Genomic DNA, 27,301 nt, shown 5'->3' on the forward strand with positions numbered 1-27,301 from the left:
ATGTACACGATAAGTGTTAAATAGCATGCATGATAAAAGGTGGGCGGGGGGAGCCGGGAGCGAGATAGTAGAAAAGATAACAATGGCAAGGCCAGCAGTTATAGCAATGAGACACTGTAACATGAGACATTTAAACACGTGGGACTGGAATATAGAACGTGCAATGTAATATGGGCGGCTTTAGGCACGCTTAGCTTGATCAAAAGAAAGGAGTAACGGGATGGAGCTACCCTACCCCCGGGAGTTAGAATAGTAGGACCGCCACTAGGGCGATATCTCCCTGCTGAGCCGCGAGTACGGCAACAGCCGGAAAAGTGCTAGATGCAGGGGTGCCTGAGATCCAGGGATGGAGATGGGCAACAGTTGGGGAGGGGTAGAGTTAAGAGGTGGTTGAAGTGTAAGTTGGGGTGGGGAGGGGGAGTTGGGGAAAGTTGGTGAGTGTGATGGGGTTGGGAAGGGAGGAGGGCGGGAGGGAGTGGGTTGAAGGGGAAGTGTTTATAGTTAAGGGAAGTTTGTATTGGAGAACAGGCCTACATGTAAGGGGGGAGGAACTTAGACATGGACTGTACTTGCGGAAGGAGGAGCGGGAACCTAATATTTTATGAGAGACCTTAAAGTAGTTACTTGGAATGTTAGGGGGCTCAATAGCTAGCTAAAAAGGAATAAGGTTATGATGTACCTGCGTAGGCAGAAGATAGACATAGCCCTGACACGAGAGACTCCCCTCACACAAGAAAAGCTGGAGGTGGTCCGAAAGAAGTGGAGGGGGACAGTTGTAGGCGCAACATACTCGGCCTGCGCTAGAGGGGTGATTACCTGGGTTGCACCGTATGCCCCGTTTCAGCTATTGCAATCTACAGTTGAGGCAGACGGGAGGATGGTTATAATAAAAGGGCTGGTGGAAAACAAAGAAATGTATATTATAAACACATAGGCCCCGAATCAGGACACATTGGCATACTTCAGAACCCTATATAGCAAACTCAGCATGAGCTTAGGGGGGCGGTGATTTGAGGAGGAGACTTTAACTGTGTACTAAACCCGAAAATAGACAAATCAGATAGCAAAATAGATGAACCCACTCCAGCTGCTAGGACACTGCAGTCACTGTTAATGGATTTCGGGTTTGAGGATGCATGGAGGTCGCACCATCTGCAGGATTGACAATACTTGCACTATTCAGCCCCCCAAAACCTACACACCAGGCTGGACTATGTGTTCGTCACACAAGACCTAATGACAAAAATAGCACAGGTAGAATATAAAGCGAGGGTCCCTTCAGACCACTCGCCGTTGATACTAACATGGCAATACCGACCCCCGAGAGCAAAGATACCGACATGGCGCCTCAGAGCAGAGGCGTTGAAAGATACTATTTTTAGGGAGGACATGAGAGAGGAAATAATAAGCTATTTTGAGATCAACACTGGCAGTGTTGAGGCAGCGGGCACGCTCTGGGAAGCCTTTAAAGTGATAGTGAGGGGGATAGCCATAGCGAAGTCCAAGGGACTACAATGAGGGATTTTAGTCGAACTACAAGATGCGGAAACAGAGCTAGAAATAGCATTAAGAAGGGGCGGTAATACCAAGGAAGATAATAAAGCAATACTCAGGCTGCAACAGAAATGTGCGGGGACTGGGAGAGATTGTGCAATCTCAACTATAAAAAGTATATAGAGAGGCAGCATGCAGGAGAGGACAAACCAGGGAGAGCCCTGGCATGGCTGTATAAAAGCGAGACCGCTAGATCTACAATCAGAACGATAGCGAAGGATGATGGGCGCATAGTGAACACCCAAGAAGGAGTTAACCAGGAATTTGCAGATTATTACCGACTCCTGTACAGAGATGTAGAGGAAAGTGATAGCAGGGAGATAAAAGAAACATTGGAGGATATTGGATTGCCGCAGATTAGCCCAGAAGAGCGAGAGGAGTTGGATGCTCCGATCACTCTAGAGGAATTGGAAGAGGTGGTGAGGCAGCTACCCACCAGCAAGACCCAGGGGGCCGACAGACTCCCTAGTGAATTTTATAAAATGTACAAAAATTAAGTACTACCCACGCTCTTAGAGATGCTAAATGAGGCATATGAAGTGGGAAGACTACCAGAGTTCCTGAGAGAGGCGATTATTATACCACTTCCCAAACCCAATAAGCCTGGCTATGATTGCGGCCCATATAGACCCCTATCAATGTTGAACAAGGACAGTAAAATATTAACAGCGGTCTTGGCAAACAGAATGAAGAGGGTCATTGATAAATTAATACACCCTGACCAAGACCGGCTATGTCCCTAACAGGAACATATTGTAACGCTCACCTGATTCCCGTAGAGGCGCCGGTCTTGACTGGGTGTATACCGTATCTTAAAAGGTGATGTGTAACACACGGCTGGCTCTTTGGGCTGGACCTCTGTGCACTGTATGTCTGACTCGAAGGGTAAGATGTCTGCAGATAGAAAATATGGGATTAAGGAACTGGGTTATTGAATGTCTCTCTCTTCTTCCCTTTCTCTTCTCCTGTAGAACCCCAAAGGTTAACGCTCTCACCTTAGGTAAGTGAACGCCGTGCTCTCCATCTGCCTCGGGGCAGGGTGCTGTAACCAGTTTCTTCACTGGATAAGGGGAGCAGGCCTCTTGACTTCAGAGGACTGCTGTCCGTCGTTTACTGCACGAACGTTAAGTTTCGAGTAATTCTAATGTCTTTAAAGTCTTTAGTAATGATGTTTCTTGTTTTGCAGGGTTCCGGCGATGGCGGATGACGGGCTGAAGTGAGTTGAAGATGGAGCCTGTGTGATGAATAGAAGCGCCTGGATGCACGTAAGTAAGCGCTTGTTGCCTGCTTCACGATGCGCTCAAACTGTCTTTTTATTTTGCAGGTACAAGTTCGGAGCGGCTGCAGGGTGCCGGAATACCCACTGGGTTAGATGTGGAAAGGAGTAATGGCACGTGAGTATTAAAGTTCCCCAATGTCTTTAAACGCACCTTGTTTTGTCTTTCAGATGCGGGATGCAGCGCCGAAGGCCTCCGGAGCGTGCGAAGAGTTGGTAAGCTTTTGTCTTTCAGATGCCGGAATGCAGTGTGAAGACCTCCGGAGCGCACAAAGAGTAGGTAAGCCTTTGTCTTTCAGATGCCGGAATGCAGCGCGAGGCGTTGGTGACAGCCGATGGACCAGGTAAGTGAAGAGCTGTCACTGAAGACCGTAATGCTAACCTGTTCTTTCTTGTCTTTATAGGTGTTGCTGAAGACTGGATTCAGGATGGTAAGCCTTTTTCCTTAGGCCCAGGATCAGATGCAGAAGACACGATGAGCATTCTGCTGCAGAGGATGCAGAATAACGCAAAGCAAGATTCATCCATCGGGTGTGGTTTAAATAGCCTCCTGTAGTGCTTAGGTGTCTCCTTCTACAGCCACGCCTAGGTAAGAAAAGAGTTCCTGCTTTCCAGAAGAGTTCCAGTGTTCTGAATCTAGGGAGTGGCTCCTGCCCCACCCAACAGGAAAAGTAGTTCCAAACAGAAGAGGATCAGAGGCTCAACTGGCAGGCAAGTAAGCAGCATGGTCTGCTGCAGGTAAGTCCACCCAAGCATTATGAGCCCGGCGCTTCCAGCGCTGGGACTGGGCATATTTATGAGCCTGGTGCCACTGGCGCCAGGACTGGGTCCAAAAGGTCCCAATTGGGACTGGTTGGCACTCGGAACCTGGGTTATGGATCTGCTTCCAAGGGAGTTGGGAAAACCCTGACCTTTTGGAAGCAGAGATCATGACACATATCCAACAATCTCAGGCGACTCCACTGAGTCATTGAACACGCAAACGGGGATGCGGGCGAAATGGCAATAGTATCGCTGGATGCAATAAAGGCCTTTGACTCAGTCAAATGGCCATGGCTGATTGCGGCCCTGACCAACTATGGAATAGGACCAGGGTATCTCAAATGGGCTAAATTATCATATAGCGCTGGGCTGGCCAGGGTTAAAACAGGAGCAGTAATATAAGAGAGATGGCGACTCAGCAGAGGTACTAGGCAGGGATGCCCGTGGTCCCCCATGCTGTACATCCTAGCCCTAGAGCCCCTGGTGATATACCTGAGACAACAATATGTTATAATAGGCATCACCATAAAAGGGGAACCACATTTAATTTCCTTGTACGCTAACGATTTGTTGTATCTACGTTACCCGGAAGAAAATCTCCAGGACGTGCTAGAAGTGATGGAGCAGTTTGTAAGGCTGTCTGGCATAGCTGTGAACCCCAAAAAATCCTGTAGATCTCCACTGGGCAGATATAAAGGGATCCTGTTAGAGCAGTTAACGGTTTTACAGATACCATTGGAGGCTAGTACGTTTCAAAATCTTGGGATAGACATACATCATACGGTGGAAGCAGAGCAGCAACATAACACTGAGAAAGCGATTAAGAATATTGAAAATAGCACAAGGTTTTGGGTGAAGCTCCCCCTGGCGATGATGGAACGAGGGGCAATGTTGAAAATGGTGGTCCTGCCAAGACTACTCCATTACTTTAGCAATATACCACTCTTGATACAAAGGCGGTTCTTTGTGCGACTGCATAGCATATGCAAGGAATTCCTCTGGCATGGGACGAGGAACAGAGTGGCCCTTTGGAAGCTACAAAACCCACACGAGAAAGGGGGTATAAAATTGCCATACTATGAAATCTATTACATAGCAAGCCAGCTGCAATATGTAGCTAAATGGCTCTCTGAAGAACCAACCTCGGAGTCCAGGCTATTCCAAATGGACTGCTTCCCATTCTTCCTAAAAGAATTGTGGTTGCCCAGATTGGATATGGAGGGACGCCCAAATATGATGATACTTGGATGGGAGATATGGCGTAGGGCCTATCAGGTAATGGAGAATCCACCCCCCTGTTCCCCGCCAGTGCCATTAGTCACACTGGCGGGAAAAGAAAAGCAATTAAGAATGATGATCAGGAAGTACTGGGAGCCGGTGGGGATAGCAACAATGGGTGACATATGGCAAGAAGGGAGTATAAGGGACTTTGAGGGGTTGGGGGAGGAAACTGGGTTACATACGGGACAGTAAATTACATACCAGAGGGTGGTGCGACGAATTAAGGAGACGTGGTCTGAAGTAGTACTAGAAGATGAACCAGATGCCATCATAGATACAATATATGATATAGCAGAAGGGGGACACGAGATATCTAGAATATATGAGCTCATGATGTCCAGAGTGGGGAAAGAAGTGGTACACCTGAGGCAGGACTGGGAAGAGGAAGTCGGGGCCCCGATGAGTGATGGGATATGGGAACGTGCCCAAGAGTACCATAAAAAAGTGTTGAGAAATGCAAGACTGCAACAGGTACAACTGTATATAACCTACAGGGCGTATATGACGCCCAAGCGGATAGCCAAATTCAAAAACACAGGACGACAATCATGCCCCAAATGTGACGAAGAAAACGCCGGAATGGTGCACATGTTCTGGTCATGTCCGGTAATTGAGGGATTTTGGGGAGAAGTAGCACAAAGGCTGGAAGAAAAAGGGATTAAGATGGTGGTGGATACAGTGTGGGCTTGCCTAATGGGAGGGTTTCCTAGACCACATAAACTCAAGCATGTAAGTAAACTAAAAGACCTGGCGTACGTACTTGTAAAGAGGAGAATCGCTATGGCGTGGAAGGCACATAGACCGAGAATAGAAGTATGGTGGAAGGACCTAGAGAAATGGGCTCAGGCTGAAACTACAGTTTGGCAGGAAGCAAGTAATTTTGGGGGGGGGAGGCAGAAACCTTGAAATCCTGGAAACAACTAATAACTGAGCTATTTGGGCCCGCTTAAGATTGGTCGAGTGATCGGGACCCAACAGAAACCATGGAAGAGGAATCCCTAATGCAAGACAAGGATTAGAACATGAAGGAGAGTAGGCTCGGAAGGGGGGGAGGGAAGGTGGGAAGCAGTGGACACGGAGGATGTGATGTATATTTTAAATGTTCTTATATGCACTGCAAGTTTTATTTGTGTTTGTTGTAATGAAATCAATAAAATTGTTTTTTTTAAAAAAAAACATTGTAAAAATGTAACTGCTGCCACCAGCTTCTCTTTGGTTACATATTAAAGTAACCAAAAATCCCTGTGAAAAGCTAGGTTGACACAAGTTTCCCCCATTGCACTGTAAGGTGTTGCAATGTTAAAAAGTACAAGAATTAAAAAGGGAAACAATGAGCAAAAGGGAAGTGAAGCTGGAGGCGTTACTTCCCTTCAAAAAGTCCGGACAGGATAAAAACAGAGCAAACAGTATGAGATACCATCGGAATCTATGACGGAATTTGCAAAAAGTAAATATTTCCTAACTCTGTCCAAGAGATTTTTTAGAAAGAGCCCTGATGCTGAATCTGTGAAAACTAGATAACCTGTGAGAAAGTACCAAGGCATCCATGGGACTGTCTGTGAAATGGAAAGTACTGATGCTACAGTTTCTGAAATACAGCAAGCCAAAGTAATGCATGTGAGGGAGAGCAAGAATAATACCAAGAGACTGCATTCTGGAAAATAGAATGCATTTCCAAAAGAAACGCAAGACAATCTCTGACCAGATATGCCATACTGACATCAATACTGCTGCAAAGCCTTTCTTCCTCTCCATGACCCCGCAAATCTCTTACTCCCCATAGCATTGCCCTTTCCTCTCACTACAATGCCCTGGAGGTCCATCTAAATTCAATTCTTAATACAAGAAATATTAACTATGTGGGGCCTGATTGGGGGGCGGGGGAATGGTTTTTGGACGTAGTACCTAGTACGTAACCAAAGCGGTGTCTGTGCTTTCACAATGTTCTTATCACCCAGGGACAAATCCATTGCCCCCATGAGGCCTTTTGTGCCTTCTGTCAAGACAGTTTCAAGTAATACGCACAATATACCCAAACCACAACTTTATTACAATTATTTATGCTTGTTGGCACACACAAAGCATTACACTCTGCACGTGGACTACAAGCAGATAACCTTATACACTTCATGTTGGACATATTTTCTCTCCTATGGCTGGTCCAGATATGTATTTGTCAGTTTGGTGGACTATGTGATCTGTGTATTTGTCAAGTCATCTCTATACAACCGTATTATGTAAGCTATTGAAAGCCAAATATTAATACATATTTGTACCGGGCATGGAGGATAGGTCCGGGGCAACATTGTTTTTGGGAAGCAAGACCATGCAGAGCATTAAAGGTTCGCATCAACGGTCCCTCGCTTAGAGACTGCATGATACGTAATTATAAATGTTTGTTTTTTTCTAACATCTGACACTCTGCACCTCCTTTCTGTTTCCCCCTCTGGCTTCTTGCCAGCTGTCGCAACATATCCAGCCCTTTCCCATCTGATGTCCTCCCTTTGTTAGCAAATTCTCATTCCTTCTTGTTTTCACTTTTGAATCTGCTCCCCTACTGGCCTCCTCACCCATTTGTTACCTCCTTCATCCACTCTTGATGACTTCTTCCCTCCACTCCTCCACTTGTTTCCACTCTCATTGATGATATTTCTTCAACCTGCTCTATGACCCCCTTTCTTCTCCACTCTCCTCCTGCTCTGCTGTCAACACCTGCAGTTCTCCAACCTCCTGACTGCAATTACCAACCTTCTAACTTCAAGAATCGTGTCACTACACTTCCCTTTCTGAGCTGTCTCCTTTCCTCCAGTATGGAATGCTTAGCATAAATCCTGGTGTGGGTAATGGACCCCACGGGAAAGTAGTAAGAAATATGTATATATAAACATAGGAAAGCAAAACCTTAGTAAATTAAACTGCAGCCAATGAAGGTGGTAGGCAGCAAAGTTGCCTGGTAGACAGGAGCCACCAACTCTTTTTTTTCTCTTTTCACTGCACGTTTTCTCAGGGAGTTCCACTGGGTGTATCCGTATTCTTTAATTCTGTGTCATTTTTGCTGCTGGGGCATAGTCCTCGAGCCCCTAGATTCTAGTTTTCTTTTCTATGGTCATCAGTGATTTGCCTTACGCGGTGTCCAGACCCTTTGGGACTTCAGGGAATTTTCTTCGAAGTGCCTTTCTTTAGTAAATGTCAGAAGTGTTTGCAAGACGAGCAAGTTTACAAAGAAGTCGGGATTAGCACTGCCACTGATAGCGAGCATAGAGAAAGGGCATGCCATTTTGCAGATACTGGCGATTATGGGTCAGATGCAGCACCCATAAAGCTGAAGTTACGACAACGTTTGAAGAGCATGTCTGAAAGTGATCCCTCTTCTGAGCGGCATGACCAGCATGTGCTCTGCTGAAAACTGCATCTCCTTGCACCCAGTTTTGACAACGTTAAGAATATTACAGGGTTCTGCAACGTTTGGTTCTCCAAATGTTTTGGATACCGCCCATCAGCACTTGCTAGAAAAGTCAATGGTAAAGGATAATGGGATTTGTAGTCTAAAACATCTGGAGAGCCGCAGGTTGCAGACCCCTGTACTGTTGTATAGCATAAATAGTGTTTGGATTAAAGAAGTGACTGGTGACGTGCGTCTAAATTTCCTCCATATGTTAGGCCATATACCCTCGGGGATTGGTGTAACACGCGCCCTATTACATGTGTTTTCAATTTTAAGGTTAGGGTAAGCCTCCTTGGCATATGCTAGGGACATTGATATTGACGATGCTGACTGGGGGGGGGGGCTTTGAACATGTATTCCAGAGGATGGTGGTGTACTTCTTTCTAGACTGTGTTGTATGAGTCAATTGGGGGTGTTTTAGGCATTCCCCTGCAGTACGTTTATATATCTATTGAAGTAGTGGGAAAAGTAATACACCTTCAGTTGTTCTTAATGGATTCACTTACAATATGCCCAGTTCCGTCCATTCTGGCCAGTATGTAGGTTTACCTCTATCATAACGCTATCATGTTACCAAAAAGGTTGGGATCTTCTTGGAATAACTGAACTTCCCAGACTACTCTCACATGTGTATGTGTGTCCGGTCAAATGGTCGACCGACAAATGGTCGACAGGTCAAATGGTCGAAATTTTTTTTAATTTATATATATATATATATTTTTTTTTTGTTTTCGTTTAGGGAAAAAAGGGGTTTTTAGCAAAAAAAAGGGGGTCCTAATTACTTCCATGTCTTAAAGTGCTGCCTTAGCTTTTAACTGGGGGATATCTATTGTGGCAAAGGGGGAAGCGAGATCGGATTCCAAGTCTAGCCACTCTGGGAACCAGTAAGGGATCTGAGCTACAAAATGTTGGGAAGGGGACACGATCTTCCCACACCCCAATGCCCTTTAGAATAAGGCAAAAGCTGTCACCAGTAAGGTAAGAGACCATGGGGGCAACTTTACAGCAATTCACACGATCATATCATTGCATTTTCAGTGCACTTGTGGGAAAGGCTGCCATCTTAGATATTAGCAGCCATATTTATTTTTATTTTGTGTAATTTTAAAAAAAAAATGTATTCATTCCAACTTAAAAACCATACAGTGTAACAGCAGTTATACAAACAATTCTCATGTACAGTTTCATGTTGTTTCCTCCGCTACCCCACATCTACCCCTTCCCACTGCGGTCCACCATTATTCCGAGTGCGCCCCTCCCTCCGTTTCCCCTGTACAACTGCCTTCCTCGGGGCTTGCCTGGTCAGACACGTACAATGTAGCAACTAATTGCCTCCAGGCTATCAACGCCTCCGCTTCTTCCTCCCCACCTCTGTTTACCTATGCCTTTTCTTTGTGGAGCGTGACTGGTGCCCAAGGTTTCTCTGTTTTGAGCAGGCCAATAACGTTGCAGAGCAGTCTGGTGTTAGTAGAGGAGACCCTTCATTTTACAAGTCTTGTCTCATCTTGGTGTATCTGTTAGGCAGACTTTCCATCTTGTGTGTGATTCTCCCCACTTAGTGAGTGCCCCAGCACTTTTTCCTGGACTATTGGGTTTGTTCTGACTCTCCTGAGTGGGATCTTTTTCCTCACTTGCTAATTTTTTCTGTGGCTCTGAGAACCCTTTTTTTTTCTCCTGATGGCGTCTGCTTTCTTCCATCTTTTTCAATGGCATCTGTATCTTACTATTGCAGCACACAGCACTTTTTGTGGAAATTTACTTGTAGCTCGTTGCGCTTCCCTCTCTGATTTTACCAGGATAGGGGGGATAGCTTTTTATCCTATCTATGCTTTTCTTTTGTGAGGTCAGCAGCCCACCCCACCTTATGTGGATTGCTGAGGGGATACATAGTTTCCCTTTCTCACTTCTCCTGTAAATTTGTAGTTACAGTGGCAAGTCTGAGTGGCTGGTGGCAGTGGATATTTTCTACCGACTTTTATGATTTTTACGTGCAAGCTACTGTCACAGCTGCGGTAAAAGCCATATGGGGTCACCATTGACCAGAAAGGGTGCCAGTCTTCTTTTTTTCACCAACTCACGATGGCTTGCCCTTTCTTGAGCTTTCCTCTGCAGACCTGGGTTGGGGAGGTCCTGCTCATTCTTTGGTCTTGAACATGCTCCCATTGGGAAGCCCGCCCGGAGGCACCAATGTGCCTGGGAGGACACCGAAACGCCTCGGGTCTTTGTCCCCCACTGTATTTGATTCGATCCAGTTCTAATTGGGTGCTTGGCTGTCCCTGTGGGACAGCCACCACCCGAAGTTTGAATTTTGCATGCATGCTGATTGTCCGGTTACTGCATTAAAGGTGACGGTCTTGATGCTGAAGCCAGAGTCGACCACCGGAAGATACAGCCAAAGAAGAAGGAAGGAGGATGCCTGCAGCCACCTCCAGCGACCGCAAAGTCGACTGAGTGACCGCTGAAGCTCCAGCCCTTTCTTCTGTGCGACGAACATCCAGACCGGACGCCTTCCTCCCTTAGACTGGTGGGCCTAACCAGTCTCGACGCAAGCTGCAGTTTGAGCCATCCCACGAAGTGCTGCAATCTTCCATGCCTGCAAAACCCGAATACCTTGGAACCTCTATCACTGCAGTGGTGCATCGTCTTGTGAAGCACGGTTCCGGCTGCAAACTTGTGGGCATCCGTCTGGACCTACACAGGCTATACCCTGAACATAGAAGTCCCTTCAGAAGAGTTAAGGATAGAGAGAAGGAAGAAAGTCTGCCGGGTGACAGCTGTCGCTGCTACAAAGCCTGTGTAGAGCCTCCACATCCAAGTGCCGCGAAGAACATTTGCTGGGCATTCCTGTGACCGAGTCTGACAGTCTGCTTCCGCCAAAGGTTCTTCATCCAGCCACCAAGTCCAGATACCCGAACTGGTGCTGCTGTCATCTTACCTGAGGACCTGCCGGTGTAATCGCTCTTCATCATATAAGGAACTGTCTTCAGTCCTGGGTACTGACCTGTGCAGCTTTGTGTTCACTCCTCCTGAACTTCCTGAGTCACGTTGGGGTGGTTGACCCAACTGTGTTCTCCCAGGCCTAAGGGCACTTGTCCCCAAGGATGAAATCCTTCAGGTGGCCTATATAGCCCCGATCTGATCCCTTTGAATCAAAATTCATTACCTTCCCGTTACCTACCTGTTACTTAAAACAATGTTCTGAACTTTGATGTCTGTCCGTTTATTTTGCCGCCCAAGGGTCACTGGACCCCCAATGTTCCCATCTGACTTATTGAGACTCTCGTTTCCCAGATAAAGTTTAGGCCTACACAAAGTTATCTAAACTGCCAGTATTAGTATTTAGTAATTGTGGTTGATAAATGGTTTGCTAACCTACAGCTACTCTTCATACTTGTTTTACAATCGAAAGGCCCAACTGTGATCCGAGTATTGCTACTGCAAATGCCCTATTGTATATATTTATGAAACTTTCTTTACTTACTGAATTGTATTTTGAATTGAACATTGCCTAGCGTATATAATGAATAAGCATATGTTTATAGAACTATAGTGTGTGTTTCCTTCACTGCAAGTGTGCTCAAAGGTCTTTGTACTCTACCAAAGCCCTTCTCCCTCCTAGACTAAGCCTGGCTGCTCAGCCATAGCTACCAAACCTTTTGGGTAGTTCAAGCCAAATCTAAGAATTGGAACCCTGTACATCTAAAAGTGAGACTTCTCTAGTCCTACCATAGGTGGACTTTAGTAAAACTCTTAACTGTATCAATTTGGGCATTGGGGCCTCCAGTCTGAATTCAAGGACCTTTGCCACAATCATTTCTTAAGCGTTTATTAATGCTATGGATCTATAGTTTTTGACTGAGAGGGTCTTTACCTGGCTTAGATATCAAGTGGATTATGGCTTCATAAAAGGTTGTGTTCGTTTTAGCGTTCATAATCTCCATCAGCAATCGTGCCATACAGTTTCTTTGCTCCAGTTTGCTGTTTGAGCTATGCTGATGCTGGTATTGTACAAAGTTTACAAATTGGTCTCTACACCATGTGGTTGTTTTATTATTTGAGTCATGATTTATTACAGACCATTCGCGCAGAGCCCATCCTGGTGAAGGACCATTGGTCCGAAATGCGTTGAACAATTGTTCATCTGTCTGTGCAATTTGGATGTTGGACCTTCAAAAGAAGACCAATAAATTATTTAATTACATATGTAGTTTTTTCAGTACTTTAAAAAAAATATAAACTGAAAATTCAGCCTTTTATGTGCGTTTGTGTACAATCGAGTCTGAGGAATTCTTCCTCAGTCTTTATCCATTAAGGATGCTGTCAGTACTGTAGCATGTGCTAGCAATTTGTATGTGCTAGCATATGTATAAACCTGTGAAAGAAATCCATAGGCAGTCCATCTGGCCAGTGTTTTGCCCTTTTTCAACTAATGAATTGCTAGGATTGTTCCTTTCTAAAGCTTTGTCGGGGAGTATCTCATAAACAGTGGGTTGTGGTGTTTGGTTTAAATAGTTATCAATTGCCTCCGGGTTTGGAGGGCTTTTGGTGATGTACAGTTGTTGGCAGTGTTTGGCTTAATTCTTCTGCTATGACTTGGTCTTAAAACAAATGGCATTACGTTGGTTGAAGTGCAGCAGCTCTATTATTTTGGCTCGTATGCTTTACTTATGCTTACTGGAGGCACTTATAAGGCACCCGCCCTATTAGTCCCTCCACTGAATTTACAGTGGTATTTAAACAGCATACCTGCGGCTCTATGTGCTTTGTTGTATTCTATTTTAGCTTTCACTAACTCATTTAGTTTTTAAGGTTTGGGTGCTTTCATATAATCTGCCTGCATAGTTTTAATGGCTTTGAAGTACTTGAATGCATCTTGTTTCACAAATTTTCTTTTCAAGGCTATAAAACGTATTATGTGACAGCGAAGAGCAGATTTGTTTGCATCCCAGACCACTACTGGTGCGAGATCACCATTTTCATTTAGATAGATGCACTCTTCTGTGAATTTCTTCATGGGATTTCTGAAATTTTCTGATTTGAACAGGACGCTTTGCTGCACCATTTGCCCATTTTTACTAGGAGGGCCACCCCAAATGAGACATAAGAACCTTTGTAATCTAAGAATTGGTGTAATTTCTGCTTTCCATACTTGCGTCATCAGACTGTTACTCAGGAATAATCAATCCTTGAATATGAGGAATGTAATGGGGAGTAAATAGTGAAGATGCACATCAGCTAGCCGATTATTATGAATGCGTGATTGTAAGGCCTTATGAGCTTTTGAGGCAACAAAGCTGCATTTCGACTTCTTATTGAGGATTGGGTCCAATGGGGTATTGCATTCCTATACATAGAAAGGTAGAGTTGTGTATGTATAAGCGTTCTCCTTTTATCCCAAAAGTCTTTGTCTGGTCGATTGGGGCCACATATATTTAAAATTGTTTTCCGCTCCTTGTCAAGATGTAATCTGCCATCACGCACATCTTCACCTCATATGACATCACCTTCTTTATTTGTACTTCCTATTTTTTTATGGAATTGTATAGCAAGACCCCATGTACACCCCTTTGCAACTGAATAGCTTATTTGGCCTACTGATTGCCTCTTTATCTGTCCCCTTCCAGGAGAGAGGGGTTTCTTAGATAAGCGCCACACGAGCCGTCAATTTTTTCAGGTACAATTTGCTACTTAATAGAGGAGCATAGTCTTCTAACATTCCAAGTAAAAGATAATCATTTAATCATTTGACTGACATATGTAGATTCTCTTACATGCCCGCCATCACTTTCTGCAAACGAGCCATCCATATGGTTGGGTTCACAGAAATAAGTTGTAGCTGCGTATTGAACAATTTTAACTTTGCCTTGTGTGAGCATACAACTATCATGTAACCATATTATACGATAAGGTATCAAGAGAGAAAGGGGAGGGCCCATCTCAATCAAACTTTAGGTGAAAATGAAAGCACAGCAATCTACAACATTAGTAATCCCATCCTAGGGACTAACCGTTTTACATAGAAACAAGCTCACATATTAATGAAAGTCGACAGCCGAAGGCACTTGGATGCCCCCATACGGAATAACAGAAAAATACAGACTGGAAAAGGATTATATTCTGGGCAACATGGAATAAGCTAGGTCTAAAGCTAATAAAGGATGTTCTGAGGGAGGGGTGACTGATCTATGTGATCACTGCACCCCTGTAACTGCGACGGCCAAAAATGCTGATGCTAGTTATGGCGCGGCGCAGTGATCATATGGATATCTGTGTCCGCTTCCACTGGCCTGCATTACTCCTCCCAACACCCCCACTCCACTTACCTTTAGGGCGGCACACGCAGAAGTGTGCCGCCCGCACTCTGCGATCCCTGCGGTGTCAGCTCCTCCCACTAACGTGGGTTGGAGCGGACGGCGCAGGGTGCTTTTCCTTTTTTAAAAAACTTTTTTTACTTGTCCCCCGCCTTCCGAAATGGTAAGCGGGGGGCCATCCCCTACCCCCTTTACTGCGCCCAGGTAGAGCGGGGGACACCCCTGCATCCCCCCTCAGCTTGGGCTTCTTAAATGTCACCCTCATTTTGAGCACCTCCAAAGTCGCTGTGACCGCAGGGGCGCACAAATGAGGGAATCATTTTGGTACAATACCAGGGGTGACCAATAAGCTAGAGCAAATTAAATTACATGGACTGCAAGATGCTCAGAGAGCTCATTAACAAAGTATAGGCCATTCCCTCGTGACTGGAGTCATAAAGATATGGGAGCATAGCAAAAGACTGATCAGAACTTTATACACCACACTAGTAGTCAAGGTGCACAGAACTAAGTAAGAAAGGAATAGTAGATGGGTGGTAAAAAAATGTGCGACCGATTAACAATCGCCAGTAGTGCGACAAACTATGAGAACGGTCCCGAAGAAGCAAGGCTAAAACTATTGTAAACTACTGCAGGGATGGTACTGGACCCCAAAAAAATTCCAAGCATCACGGCTGTCACAACATGCGCAATGTGTTGGAGATGTCCATTCTTAGCCACAGGCTGAAGACCCTTCTTTTCGAATAAACTTAGCTATCTTGCTTATTCACTCCATCCCGGAATCTCCGGCTTGGTTACTGAAATGTTTCCTTTATTTGTGTGGCTGTGTTGTTGTCTGTCTTGTCTGCACGCTTCTATGCCTATGGGCGTTGTCCCTCTGTGTTACAAATAAATTAAATAAATAAACCTGTGACATTCTCCATATCTTATGGTCCTGTTTGGGAATTGGGGACTAATGGACGAGTGTACTAATGTGGACGAGTGCACTAAAGTGGATCAGTGTCAGCCTATAGAAGACAGTAGGTCTCCCTAACCAAGAAGAAAAATGTCTCAACACTGCTTTACTGGTGGCAAAACAGGGCAAACAGACTCTGGGGTATGAGAACAAACCACAAGCAAAATAATGGGAAGAACAGGTAAGAATGATTTATTTATGTGACACATGACAGTGAAGCAGACTATATGGTGACATGGGCCAATTATCTAGAGCTCATACTCAGGGAAAAATAAAGAATAGTTAATGGAGTAGGAAGTAGGAACAATAGAGCTACTCAAATAAGCCTATTGGTGACAAAGGTTGATACCTCCCATATTTGTAGCTACCTTCTAGGGTGCAGCTATGAACGTTTTTGTGTCTTGTGCTGGACGCACCCTCCAACTACCCATCGGATCTCCTTTAAAAGTAATTTGTCACCCTAAGATTCTCCTCTTTGATTCTTTTTTGGTTTGGTTATGTTAATGGTTCTATGATCCCATATTGTTCCTAACCTTTTCCACAGACATAGTTTAGGAATGAAGTTCAACTTATGTCATTCGACCTGTGCCTGCATGGATTCTGAGCATAAGAAATAAGGTACATATAATTCCAGTACATTGTACAATACATAAGAGAGGACCACCCTTGCAATATGGTGAAGGAATAAGTTACGCAACAATTCCGGGATGCACTACGCTGGTGGCCAGCCTGGCTGCACCTCGTACAAGGTGCTCCTTTTTTTCCTGCCTCTGCACCAAATCACTGTCATAATGGACACCTCCCTGTAAGATTGGGGTGCACATACATGGAATCTGCATACCAGGGTTATCTGGAAAGACGAGGAGAAGTCTCTCCATATCAACCTTCTGGAGCTGCGCAGTGTCTTTTGGACCCTCAAGTCTTTTCACCCTCAGTTCAACGGTCGTGTGGTTCATATCTACATGGACATTACCACCACAATGTTTTATATACACAAGCAAGGCGGCACCAGATCCCTCTCCCAATCTACAGAAGCTGTGGCACTAGGCATTGGAGCAGCAGATATTTCTCAATCCTTTCTACCTACAAGGTGCTCAGAACACGATAGCGGATTCCCTCAGCAGGGAACTCGGCTCCTGTCACGAATGGGAGCTCCAGGCGTGTCAACTCTGTTGGATTCTTTCCGTTGCTGTGGTACTCCAGAAATTGCCACCCATGACAACAAAAGGTGCACAGCCTTTGCCAGCAGGTTCCCTCATCCGAAGAGCCTGGGAAGATGCCTTCACATTCCCTTGGGAGGGGAAGTTCCTCTATGCCTTCCCCCGACCCCCCTGGTTGGTTGGGGTCTCAAAATGTCTTCAGACAACATCAGTGCAAACTGATTAGTGGCCCCTGCCTGGCCGAGACAGTTCTTGTACTCAGACCTCTTCGCCCTGTCTTCTGCTCACCCAATGAGGCTGCTTCCTCTGTGCAATCTGCTTTCCAGGAGCAACAGCATTGTCCTTCACCATGACCCAGCCTCTTGAACCAGATGCCCTGGCTTCTAAAATTTGGCAATACCATTCAACCTAAGGACATCATACCATATCTGCTATTTCTGTCTAAATCGAGCCTGGCTCACTCCTCCATCAAGATGCACCTTGCAACAATTTTGCTAAGATACCAGCACCTCTTCTGCACCTTCTCTGTGGTCTAACTCCTTTATCAAAGAATTAATCAGGGGCCTTTTCTGTTACTTCCCGCCATTTAGGCGACTTGCTCCATCCTTGGAGCCAAATTAGTCCTTTCAAGGTTTGTGACGCCTCCATTGGAACCTATGCATAGAGTTCCACTCAAGTTCCTGTTCTCGAAGACTGCTCTACTCGGCACTATCACATCGGATAGGCGTGTAGGCGCGATCCAGGTTTGTCCTACAAAGCCCTCTACCTAGTCTTCCACAAGTCCATGGTTGTGTGATGCACTAACCTGTCATTTGTGCCCAAAGTTCCTTCGGTGTTCCATCTCAATGAGCCAGTGGTGCTACCCTTCTTCATTGGTTATCTGTGGAACGCTCGTTGCATTCTCTGGTCGTGATGCGTGCCTTTAAAGTATTACGTTTCCTGCAAAAATTCATTCTGGAAGACGCCTCAGCTTTTTGTGACTTTTGTCCCTTCTGGGATGGGCAATGTACTTTCCAAATACTCAATTGCCAGATGGATTTCCTTATGCATCTCTTTGTCATCAACAGGCTGGCAGGCCTCCCCCTGGCAGGTACAAGGCTCCTTTACAGAGCGCCATTGCCGCCACAACAGCTTTGCTCTTTGCGGTTCCCCTGTGGGACATCTGCAGGGCAGCAACCTCAAGAACTGCAGACACCTTTACAAGGTTCTACTGCGTCTACAGATTCTACAGCAGAGCCCAGAGTCGACCAGGCAGTTTTGCAGAAGGGCAGTGTCTCCTGTGGTAAATGTTTCTACAAGAAGCTTTCCTCTGCCCGTTAAGTTAATGTAGTACTGCTTTGTAATCTATTCATACTGCTTCTGAATCTATAGTGTGGGAGCCCCTCTACTGAGAACGAACATGGATCACATACCCTGTTCTACGGACTTTCTTCCACTCAGGAGGGTCTACAACCACGTTTTAGCTCACTACACCCTTCATAGAGGAGAACTATCTATTTGCATATCAGTCTTTGTCCCACCAACAAGGCAAATCTCCTCTGAACAAGAGTACCAGCAACAACCCTAGACACGTGTTTCGGCCTAGTCGGGCCTCATCAGTGAGGTGAAGCTGTGGCTCTCTAGTGATTAGACCCTCCCGGGTAGGCACCTTCCCATAGAGAAGATTCTTTGGCTGTGTTCGTTCTTGATAGAGGGGCTCCCAGACCTTTTTGTGAGTTTTTAAGAACTTGTTTCTGCTCAGTGCAGAGTAACTATGTTGAAAGTTTGAGCTTTGAGGAATTTGTTGAGGGCCCGAAGGTCTAGGATGGGCTGCCAACCTCCTGTTTTCTTTTTTATTAGAAAGTACCTGGAGTACATTCCTTGTCCTCGCTGATGGGACTCTTACAATGGCTCCCTTCGACAGAAGCGTATTGACTTCCTGTAGTAGTAGATGGACATGCTTCCTTAACTTTTGCAAGGGAGGAATGATGGGTGGTTGTTCATCAAACTCAAGTGTGACCATACTGGATAAGGGATGACACCCACCCATCTTTGGTGATGGATGTCCACTCATCGATGAATTGGGAGAGCCTCCCTCCCACTGCGGTGTGAAAGTGAGGTGATGGGGAGGCGAACCCAAGACTGGTCAGGTTTGTTCGGCTGGCTGGCTCCTGGTATGCGAGGAACCGCAGCCGTGCTGGTAAGACTGTGACTTTGTCTTGTAAGTGTCCGTAGCAGAGTAAGATGGTGACCTGTATGAAGATGATTTAAATGAAGCCCGATAGTCTTTCGTTGTCCTGGAGAAACAGGATTTTCTTGAGCAAAAGGACTTGGGGCATTGCTGCAGCGTTACCAGAGAATGGGTCATCTCTGTCGGCTTTGATGTTCTGCAAGGTCTCATCTACCTTCTCCCTGAAGAGGTAAATCCCATTGAAAGGAATGCCCACCACCTTTGCCTGAACTTCTGATCGAGAATTAGTGGCCTTGAGCCAGCTTTGCCTGTGCAGGACATCCCATTTCCAATCTGTCGTAATCCTGTCTCTGTGATGTGAACGGAGATTGTGTGATCCAAAGCAGTGCCTCTCTCGCGAAAAAGGGGTGAATGTATCTTCCTCTTTGTCAGGCACAAATTCAAAAATAGGGCCCATCTTGAACAAAAGTTCCCTGTCGTACCTGGACAGGACATTGCATTAGCCGCCTTGATGGTCCGTCTTCCCATATGTGGGATGTTTTTACCCATGCATCCAAGCCCTACCATAAAACTGTGCATTACTGGCATTGTAAACATCATGATGGCCAGAACTCCCCAGAGAGTGCACAGGGAAAACATGAAGAATAGGCTGCCACCCATTTTTGCCTATGTTGTGAGCACAGGAGGGCACTGCCTAAAACCACCATTGGGCTACACACACAGTAGCCTGAAACCATTGGGAATGGCAATGATGATTGCCAAAAGCAACCCAGAACTGTGGGGAATTCATTTTCTTAATGTCAAAAATGGATGCAATACTGGTGCTCACCACTATCAGAAAGCCGACGTTTTAAAACCACCAGACTTTTGTGTAAAACTGAACAAATGAACCCAAACCAGGCCAAGGAAAGACTTGCTAAGAGGTGGATACAATGTAAAACTATATTCGGAAATGACTTGAAGGAAGTAATTATTTAATGTATATATAAAAAATAGCTGGGGATGTCAGCAGCTTAAGTGAATTTGGGTTTAAAGCCACTAAAATCAAAATGTTTAGAATAAATGAGTGACCTACTTGTGAGTGTCACATAGGTTGCAATTGTTTAAATGTCATAGTTTTGAACTTAGAATCAGCATTCTAGCTGCATGTGCAAAAATTGTAAGTTGGATTTGAATGTGGAAAACTGGGAACTAAATTGACATTTAGCTGAATTCTGCCTGACAACTATCCCCGACAGGAGTTGAACTGGCTCAACAACTCTTCCCAGGCCTGGCTGCATCCTGCTGCCCCCACCAAAAGGAGGTCTCTGATTGAATTAGGGGAGTGGTACCTGCAGACTGCAGGAAGTTGAACAAAGCCCTGTCCTGGACTCAGGCAAATGTTATATTGGGGGGGGGAGGGGGTAAAATGGCTTCCTCTTGGGAGAAACTGGGAGGGGCAGTGCCTGTGAGAGCAAGCTGAGCTTGGGGGAAGTGGATAAACCAGAAATTCCACCATGTGCTTTGGAAAACCACACCCCTTTGGGGCCAGAGCATGATTTTAAAAAGATGGATAATTCACAGTGCGGACTTGTCAAAATTATAGAAATAACATCATCATTCTTGAGATTTTTCTGTGCACATTTTAAGAGGTGTTAGGACCCTGTGGTATGTTCTTGGGGATAGTAGCGGAAAAAAGGTTGTTACTCCAAATGTATACATGTTAAAAATCTGACACTTTATCATCTGAAACCCATATCCCCGGTGCACATTTGTGTAAAATCTGGAAAGGTTTAGAGGTCGTTATCTGGATGAAAAGGGGAGAATTCTGTCATAAGTGGACACGACATCGTACAAAGACAGGGATCGGATGGTTTGGTGCTACAGAAAATGTTAACTGGACCTATAATATTAGAAAAATGGTACATAGATAAATATGTATTTGGGTCAGAAATAGATTGTGTGCAATTTGACAAGGGGAGGTTCCTCTGACCATAAAACCTACAGCATCACTCTGACACTCCATTTCTTTCCCCCAATCAAGGGAGAGAGGAAAGCGGCCACTGATAAGTGAGAGGGGCAGGCTTAGCTAGGCCCAGGCACATAAAAGGAGCATTGAAACCCAGGTGGAGACATTCACTTTCCACTTTCTTGCGGGACGCTTTGCCGGGAGACTTCAGACTTCACATCCAGAGATCCAGACTTCAAATCCATCAATCTCCAGAGACCAGAAATTAACTCCAGAATTTGTAGCAGAGAGGCCTGAATCCTCTTCAGCAGGCCTCAAAACCAACCAAACTATTCAACAGCCGGGCGAGCTGTTTGAATTCTTTGCCAAGAACTTTTGCAAGAACCTGTAGCAGTATCCAGAAAGCAGTGCTGTATCCGGAACCAGAGAGAACCAGAGACCAGATCGCTGTGAAGAACTGCTAGCAGAAGTCCAGCCAATCCTGACCTGATCGGTGACTAAGTCGCATTCCTGTCCAAAATCTAGTGTGAGTACACAGCTAGCACTGCGCCCAAACCAATCTCTGAGTTTAAAATAATCGAATCCAAACTATTTTGGCCTATTAGAACTGCCTCCTAGAATCGTGTCATTCTGTCATCTTTAAAAATGAAAACTGTCATCTGTCATTCTGAGCTTTAAAATTTAAAATCCGAAAAACTACCTCTACTAAATCGGCCGTATCTCCGGAACCGTTTGTGCTAAGATTCTAAGCTTTCCAACAAGCCTAGAACCGACTTCCTACTCCTTATAGTGCCTCCGCAATTGCGCTCGACGCACGCGACTAAATTTGCTGCGATTTGACATTTTGCTTAATTTCAGCCACGTGTAAAAATATTAGTCCTTGCTTTCCTTTGCTAAAATTCGTTTGCAACCTGACAATCATTCATAGAGCATTGATAAAGTGATCCTGAACTAATACAAAGTAGCTGTCACCCACCCTGAACCTCTATAGGGAATTAAAAGCATTTTTCGCATATTTTTCACTTCTTTGCATACCACCTTTAAAGTACTTTGCCTGTGTTAAAATCATCCCTTTTCCTCTAAGCTTGCGAGGGGGGAACTGAATTATATTTGATTGCATTCCTGAGAAATGTGTGTTTTTCTTCCATCTCTTTACCTTGCATAAAGGGGGGGTGAATTGTCAAAGAAAAGTGATTACATTGTCCTTTGTTGAAGTCATATCAAGTTTATTTTCTGTACGTACTGCATTTTCATTCATCATTGCATTTTCCTTGAAGCCATAAAAGCATTCCCAGCTACTTTATCCTCTCTATATCAACTTCTAAGCCATTAAAAAGAGTATACCACTATAACATTATCCATTACTGATTACTGCTCATATTCACAAGTGTGCTATCAATTATCAATTTATTTATAAAAGTGTGATATCTAGATATATTGTTTAATTTTCAAATAAACCATTTAATTTGCAAAACAAACCTACTTCTTGGCTCAGTGGGGTCAGGGAGATTCTGAGAGAGGGGTGTTATATAAGGGTTGTCATCCAGAGTAAATGAACTGGACATAAAAATACATCAATAAGGGCTTCCATCAGCATCCCAGACTAGGCATTGACTTGGCTGTAGTGTTGAATTGAATCCGCTTACACATATGTCTTCCCATATGTCTTCAAGCAAAGGGATTACCACAGTCGACATTCTGGGTTGCTCATGCCGTTGGTAGAGCAGGCTGTCATTCTTCGGCTTCTCTGGTCTAAACCAAACATCCTCATTGCGCTTGGCATTGGAGCATGGAAGGATCAGATTTCCCGCAGCGGGGGCATTGCGAAGAGGAACCTCATTTGGTTCGCCATCCCCGGGAATTAAGTTGTTAACACATCTGTGCCTGTGGTGTGCATGGAGACATCATCGCCTGCAACATCTAATTCCATGTCCATCAGGTTGTGTACAGGGACAGGTGGTAGGTGGCCCAGGAGGAACAGCAGGTGCACCACTTGTACCTGGTTGTGGTGCGGATGGTTGAGGTGCATGGTGAGGCAGCCTGTTTTGCAGCTCAGACACCAAGGATTGCAAGTTGAAGGGAATGTCCATAGAGACCCATCTAGGAGGCTCCCCTGTAGGAGGAAGGACTGCAGGAATGGCAGGAGGAACCACAACCGGAACTGCCTTTGGAGGGGGCATGGCCAACCTGGAGCTGGAGTGCTCCACATCCATGTAGTCGTCAGAGAAGACTGCCAAATAGCCCTCTAGATCTGAATTGATGTTGGATTGAAGAATGTCCTCGGGCGGAATAGCAGATGAGCTTGGTTTAGCCTGGGCGACCCTTAAGGTTAGGAGGAAAGGACGCAGAGGCTTGGGTAAGGCAGGTAGGACAGATGGTTGGGCTATTGCCGGGTTTGACGATATCAGTGTTAATGCTGTACCGGGTTTAGTTTTATTCGTGGTTGAAGACTTGAGTGTCATTGACAGCGTTGTGGCCTCACGTCGCTGACGAGTAGTTGGTCTGACCTGTCGACGGAGCCATAGGTGAAGACCTGGAACGCTGTTGACGATTTTTTATGACTATTTATCATGAGTCGCTGGAGTGCCTTGCACAGCCGACTAGTGCTTTTTCGTCGACATCAAGGAGTATGTTGCTAATGTTCTGCTCTGGGAAGCCTCTTCATGCAATCTTGACCTCTTGCAGGAGGGCGTGCGCTAGATTGGTCTACTCTGCCCGACCAAGGCATAACTGCGGACTGAGGCCGAGGATGTGCCCCACACGCCCCAGCATCATCAAGCAAAGCCACTAACCTGCAGTGGCGGTCCAGAGCTTTTTATTTGAAAATATCTGGCAGGTGGCTACAGCCCTGGATGTCGTGTCAGGTGTAGACCAAAGAATCCATTGTCATAGAGGTCTTCCAAGTACACATTCTTTGAAGAGGCTCTTCCTCTTGGTCTCCACCATGCTGCATGTAGACCTCCCGATCGGAGACGAAAATCCGCTCCAAGGGGCGCTGGCCACCAGAACAGGAGCAAATCCCAGATGTAGCTGGAGTTAAGGATTCCAGAAACCGTTGGTAAATGAGAAAAATGTATGGCAAAATCGAAGAAAACGTCGAATATATCGAGAGATTTTTTAGTGCTTCCAACACTTAAAAGTGCGCTAAAACAAATCTGGAGAAGATGCCTCCAGGGGTTCAGCTAAGGGAGACTTTTCCATTGGCTGTGGGCAATATGACACAAGAATTACTATACTAGAGCACTAAAGTGACTGAATTTTCAGTTTAAAAAATAAACTTCTCTGTTACCGATGATTGCCAGCCTGGCTGGGAGTATTAATACAGCATATGAATCTATGAAAGATCCAATGCAGGAGAACATATACAGCATAATGTGTCAGTCGAAGTATCATGACCAGCACTGTAAATTATCTGTCTGTAATGAGAGAATTAATTCTGTAGAACTCTATTGGTTAATACCTGTAGTAACATGACATTATTTTACTCATTTTACATGGAAATAAAATAAAAAACTATGATGATGCGGCTAAAAAGAGAGCATGGAAGATCAAGACTGAGAAAAAAGTAACTAAGTTTGTATAACAACTGCTTTCATCGTATCGTATCGAATCAATACAATTCTAGCTTCCTCTAGGATCACGGTTATCATGACTCCGATGTATTCGCCCTTCCAACATATCTGTAAAGCCTATCCACGTGAGGACTGTTAAGGAGTATTTATCAAACCTACATGGGGTAGGGCAGGAGGAGGGAGACTGTGCTATGAAGACTGTAACTGCTCCAATCCACAATTACACAGTATGTATGTGTAATGTTGCTCTTCACATGCGTTTTGAGCCAAAAACACGTTTTCATTAGTTCGGTATTCAAAAGATTGCTAGGCAATTTACTACAGCGGGCCCCGGGGGGGTCACCTGTCAGAGGCCAACTCACCTGTGTATCTTGTCACTGGCACTTGTTTGTTCATCGGATTCAGAGTTTGACAGCTCTGGTTGCAGTCTTGTGACTTGCACATTCCCGAATTGGAGTCCACATTGCTCCTCTCACTCCCTGCTGCTTTCCAGGCACAAGGCGCTGAGAGCGCTTCTCTCCCGTGGGATAACATGCAACAGCAGTGCTTCCCCCTCCGCTACCTATGCAATTCGGTCTTCTTCTTAAGACTCTCTCAGAACCATCTACCGTTACAGACACGGTAGTGGTCCTGGTGTCCTAGGCTCTCGGCCCCTGCTGCATACACAGCCATTGATAAGTCTTATACCACTACTACTCCTCCTCCTCACCTGTACCTGACAGGGATTTAAATACTCAAAATTCCCTTAGGTGTAGGTTGTCAGGAGCACTAGACTGCATACTGCAGTTCTGTGCCTCTGAGCCAGTCTTCCTCTTCATAGTACCTATGGCATTATGGGACTTGAAGTCCCCAATGTTCTTATTCTTTTCATTACAGGTTTCAGTTTTGCAATAGGCCATTGAGACCATAGGGTGTCTAGGGAAGTTGTTTAGAGGGTTCTCCCAATTCTCTTGACCCTGAGTCCCCTCCCATGTGATCCTCCCGCAGAGCACCTGCCCCATGGATAGGATCAGGAAGAGTCTGCCTTTCCATGGACACATGAGAAGGGTGCCAGGCCAGTGTCTTTGGGATGTTCACATCCTAATGATGGGTCTGACTTTTTTGCATTTGCTGGAGCCTCCCGCGTAGACATGCAGGCATCATGAGTTCGAGTCCAACTCATGCTTTTGATCACTATAGTGAAGCTGAGCTTGAGGTGAATATGTTACCCCGAGACCGGGCATCTTTCTCAGGTAGACGACAGTACCTTTTATTGGGTCTCTGCCCAAAGTGCTCTACAAGCCCAATTGTAACATATTTTGATCTCTGGCATGACATTGGTTGTTGCTGCGGCATTAGTTTTACTTTTTAATAGTGGTCTTTATTTTACGCTCCTTTTCTAGAGGATGTACTAGAAACTGACAATTCCTTCTGTTGCCCGATAAAACAGTACAGACCAGTAGCTTTTGCTTTCTTTGGTATTTAGATTTCTAAAGAAATATATATCGATCACAGTATAATTAAACTTGTAGCATTGTTTGATTGAGTTAACCTAAATTACCAGTGTATTGATTTTGGTAAATGATGGATTTATTACTATTAATAAAGTTCTCAAATATTGAACCATGTTTCAAATGTATACAAAATTACTGCAGTCAAATGAGCGAATCTGCCATGTTTATAATGCATGTATTTAGTGGTAAATATTTATATATATAATCTCATTGTCTCTGCATCAGTGCACCGACATGCGTACAGAAATGTGAAATTCACCCTTTTTTTCACTTTTAATCTGTTTCATGCAGGTCCTCATGCTGACACAGCCAGTGGATGCCAGAACTTGCAGTGTGGTGTACGAGCCTGCTGCCGCTCCGGTGAATAATTCTTAACTTCTGATTCCTCAAGCTACTTCATTCAGCTGAGCAGGCATCTTTTCATGCACTTTACCTACTGCACTCATTCTGTGTATTGAATCCCATTTCATTGTGATACTTGTTTTAATAGTTGCCTCTTCTCTCCCTGCAGTTGATCATCGTAATCCGAAGTAAAATGTAGTAACACTTACAAAATCAAACGTCATTGTTTATGTTCCCTATCATTTTACCATATTTCTTCACACCGCTTTTCTTAGTCACTTAATGTACGATTTTCTTGAATTATTTTCAGCTGTGATTCAGACTTTTTTTGTAATGCGATGAATGCCCATAGGTTCATGTCTACAACCTAAGTAAAGGAGCAAATTTGTTTTGATTTTGTTGCGTAATTGCCCTATGAAGTTTTATTTAATGACCTTTTTTAAAAGAAAAATGTATACTCCTTTTCAAAAAGTGGATTTTGATCTCCTGTAATTTCAAGTGCAACATTTGATTAACCATAACTTCTATTTCTTTGATAGATTTGTTTAAAGGATCCCTGAAAAAAATTAATTTGGTCATGTATATATACAGATACTGAATCTTTGAAGGATCCGCAATGGGCTAGGCTCTTAGCAACATGAAAAACATGTTTGTCAGCTCATCATAGCATGGTTGTTTAATGTTTGGACAAAACAGGATTATTCTATCGAAGGCCAATTATTTTTCATCTCAGTCCTTACATTTTGAATATTTGCAGCTTACGCGATGATGACTAAATCTTCAGTATATTAAACATCAGTTTACCATAACGTTGTTTCTGATTCTTCTTATTTCAATGGTAATGCTAAAGATGGATGATTTCACTGTATAACCTTTTTTCTACTATGAAATAATTACATACTTGTTCATTCACAGATAGGATTTAATGTTGTCTGAAACTTGCTTGAATAAAACCTGCTAATTTCATTGAAATGATTGTTGATGTACTTTTGTCTTCAAGTTGCAACAATTTGTCTTAATGTTCAATTTATG

The 27,301-nt window shown here is 44.6% G+C and overlaps 1 protein-coding gene across 1 annotated transcript in view; it reads left to right on the plus strand.

The window, feature by feature from the left end:
- Window positions 1-27,078, plus strand: part of FBXL5 (F-box and leucine rich repeat protein 5) — a 406,066-nt gene extending 378,988 nt beyond the window's left edge. Inside the window, exon 11 of the mRNA XM_069631934.1 lies at window positions 26,219-27,078. Coding sequence (XP_069488035.1) covers window positions 26,219-26,295 — 77 coding nt within the window. The 3' untranslated portion in view covers window positions 26,296-27,078. The remainder of the gene's footprint in view (window positions 1-26,218) is intronic.
- Window positions 27,079-27,301: the final 223 nt, after the last annotated feature.

Source organism: Ambystoma mexicanum, chromosome 6q, assembly GCF_040938575.1.
Source record: "Ambystoma mexicanum isolate Mex_15411 chromosome 6q, UKY_AmexF1_1, whole genome shotgun sequence".
Taxonomy (NCBI): domain Eukaryota; kingdom Metazoa; phylum Chordata; class Amphibia; order Caudata; family Ambystomatidae; genus Ambystoma; species Ambystoma mexicanum.